The sequence below is a fragment of the Conger conger genome, chromosome 8, assembly GCF_963514075.1.
Source record: "Conger conger chromosome 8, fConCon1.1, whole genome shotgun sequence".
Lineage (NCBI taxonomy): Eukaryota > Metazoa > Chordata > Actinopteri > Anguilliformes > Congridae > Conger > Conger conger.
The window spans coordinates 64,036,184-64,038,683 of NC_083767.1; the positions used below are offsets into that span (position 1 = coordinate 64,036,184).

Consider the following 2,500-nt stretch of genomic DNA (forward strand, 5'->3'; position numbering starts at 1 on the left):
CTTCATACACAAAAACAAGTCGCCTAACACTGAACTAGCATCCCCGCCATGGGAACCTTTTGTCTATGTTTCAGTCAACCAATCACCGCTATGCCACACTACTCACAGGTGTCTGCAATTACAGAAATCTGCAGGTACAGGACACCCGTCGCCAGGGCTGACACGCGTCGGCTTCACGTCAAAAGTCTCAAATTTGCATCATTTCTGTCTGTCGGCAAGTCGCACTGCACTTTGAGCCTTGAGAGCTAGAGGTCCTGCGGATATTGAGTGATTCCATTCCCCCGATGCTAAACCACTGATTACTTGCACAGAGGGGTGTCTTTGAAATGCCAATCACCCTGTCAATAGAGCACACTTACTTCTATGGTTGGAGAGGCATGACCATGTCATCCACGTGTAACGGTGTTCTCAGTCACCACATCTGACACCATATAAACACTTATATTATTGCGCAGTTCTGAGACCACCAGACACACCTCGGTGTGAAAATGCCTTTCTGTGGGAGGAACACAGAGCTCTGCAGCTGCAGGCTCTGGAAGCAGCAGATCACCTCAATGATAAACATTACATTACAATACGTTACATTACAGGCATTTAGCAGACACTCTTATCCTGAGTGATGTAAAATGAAGTGCAAACAGTCTCTTCAGAATATTTGGCTCTCGTGATTAGTGTGATGCAATAACCTGGCAATATGGCCACTGAGAGCACCTACTTATGGTCCTACACAAGAACACCTCTGGACTTAATCTATAAATCTGTTTATATCTGTTTAAAGGGGAAAGGGTAATCCAAAGGACAGAGATGTGCCAAAGAAGCCTATTTGCTTTGTCCTCAAATTGTCCCCAAACCTGTTAACTTCAGGATACCCGAGCCCCACGCACACACCTAAAGTGTTCTTGCTCCCCCTGGTAGATAAGGGGCGCCCTCCTGCCCAAACACAGACAGATTTGTGGGGTAACGTTAGTCTCCTAAAGCCACCCCTGCACTGGACGCACATTTCTCATTGTGTTCAGTGAACTCGTAGAAACCGCAGCCGTGCAGTATCTCAGTAACTAGGGGGTAGTGATAACGCCCGAAGAGGCCAGACCCCTGGCATACAGACACCCTTCCACCTATGGGTGTTGTTATCCGGCTGCATAGGCCTAGCTACAATCTCAAAATGTTTTTTGGTATAACACTCTTAGCTGAAAGGCCGAGTTTTTATTAATTAGATTAGATTTTTTTTTTTAAAGACAACGATAATCGACAAAAACAGTCTAGCTAAACTCTAAACGTAAGCTAGAGTTTAGCTGGAAATTTTAGCTGGTTATAAAGAAAAACTAGCGTAAACACAATCGATACAACTTCATTCACAAGCAAATTCAATTAGTGCAGACGAGCCGTTTTGTTAAGTCTTCTACATAAGTTTAGGGAGCATAGTTAACGTTAAGTTAAGCTAGCCTCCCTTTATAAAAAAAGCAAGTCAGTGATAACCAGCAAGCTTATATGGTTGTTATAGTAACGAGCCGCCAGTGGCTGGCTGTGACATCTGGTTAACAATTGAGAGGAATAGCTAGCTAGCTAGCTATTGAAATGCAATACAAAACCATTTGTACAAAATGGTAGACAACGACACACCGATCATTCAAATACACATACTGTAAACAGCTGCGGAGGTGATATCAGATTGCACGGCTCAACACGGCAAATAGAAAAGTACCTTCAGAGTCTGAAGATCATAATTATCTGCCGTTTTAGATTCACTCTCCAGCTCTACGTCCGCCATCTTCACTGGGCAGTTGACAGGGATGGACCGTCGTCTCTTGCGGACGCAGTTGCCGAACATAAGCCATCCGCCATCTGCCGACGAGGAGGAGGAATACTGCAATCAATTTAAAATCGCCTGACATATACACTCAGTGAGGACTTTATTAAGTATTTATTATACATTACATTATTGGCATTTGGCAGACGCTCTTATCCAGAGCGACGTACAGTTGATTAGACTAAGCAGGAGACAATGCTCCCTGGGTTAAGGGCCTTGCTCAAGGGCCCAACGGCTGTGCAGATCTTATTGTGGCCACACCGGGTTTAGAACCACCATCCTTGCGTGCCCTAGTCATGTATCTTAACCACTACGCTACAGGCCTTAACCACTACACTACAGGCCGCCCCTTTACTTCTACTGCTGTAGCTGCAGCTTACTGCTGCTTATCAACTTGAATAAAAAATGGTGTAATTAGTACATGGTGAAACCAAAATGTAGTCCTGTGTATAAAAACGTGGTTTAATAAAAGCTGAGAATATGCACTCCACATATGAATTGTTTGATTACAAACAGTGGAAACAAAACAGTAATAAAAAAGCCAGAAAAGGGCATGGCGTGTCGTGGTACTGTACATAATGATGCATACATATTATAAACGTGTTTTAGTCGAATGTGCCTGACGATGCATTGCAATCTTTTAGGATTTAGTGAACATTCATGCATAGTATATGTATGAAAAACGTATGTGCG

At 43.6% G+C, this 2,500-nt stretch overlaps 1 protein-coding gene across 1 annotated transcript in view; it reads right to left on the reverse strand.

Annotated features, from left to right (window-relative positions):
* ttc5 (tetratricopeptide repeat domain 5) overlaps positions 1 to 1,835 on the reverse strand; it is an 8,194-nt gene extending 6,359 nt beyond the window's left edge. Inside the window, 1 exon segment of the mRNA XM_061252812.1 lies at positions 1,703 to 1,835. Within this exon segment, the coding sequence (XP_061108796.1) occupies positions 1,703 to 1,828 (126 nt within the window). The 5' untranslated portion in view covers positions 1,829 to 1,835.
* Between the last annotated feature and the right edge of the window lie 665 nt (positions 1,836 to 2,500).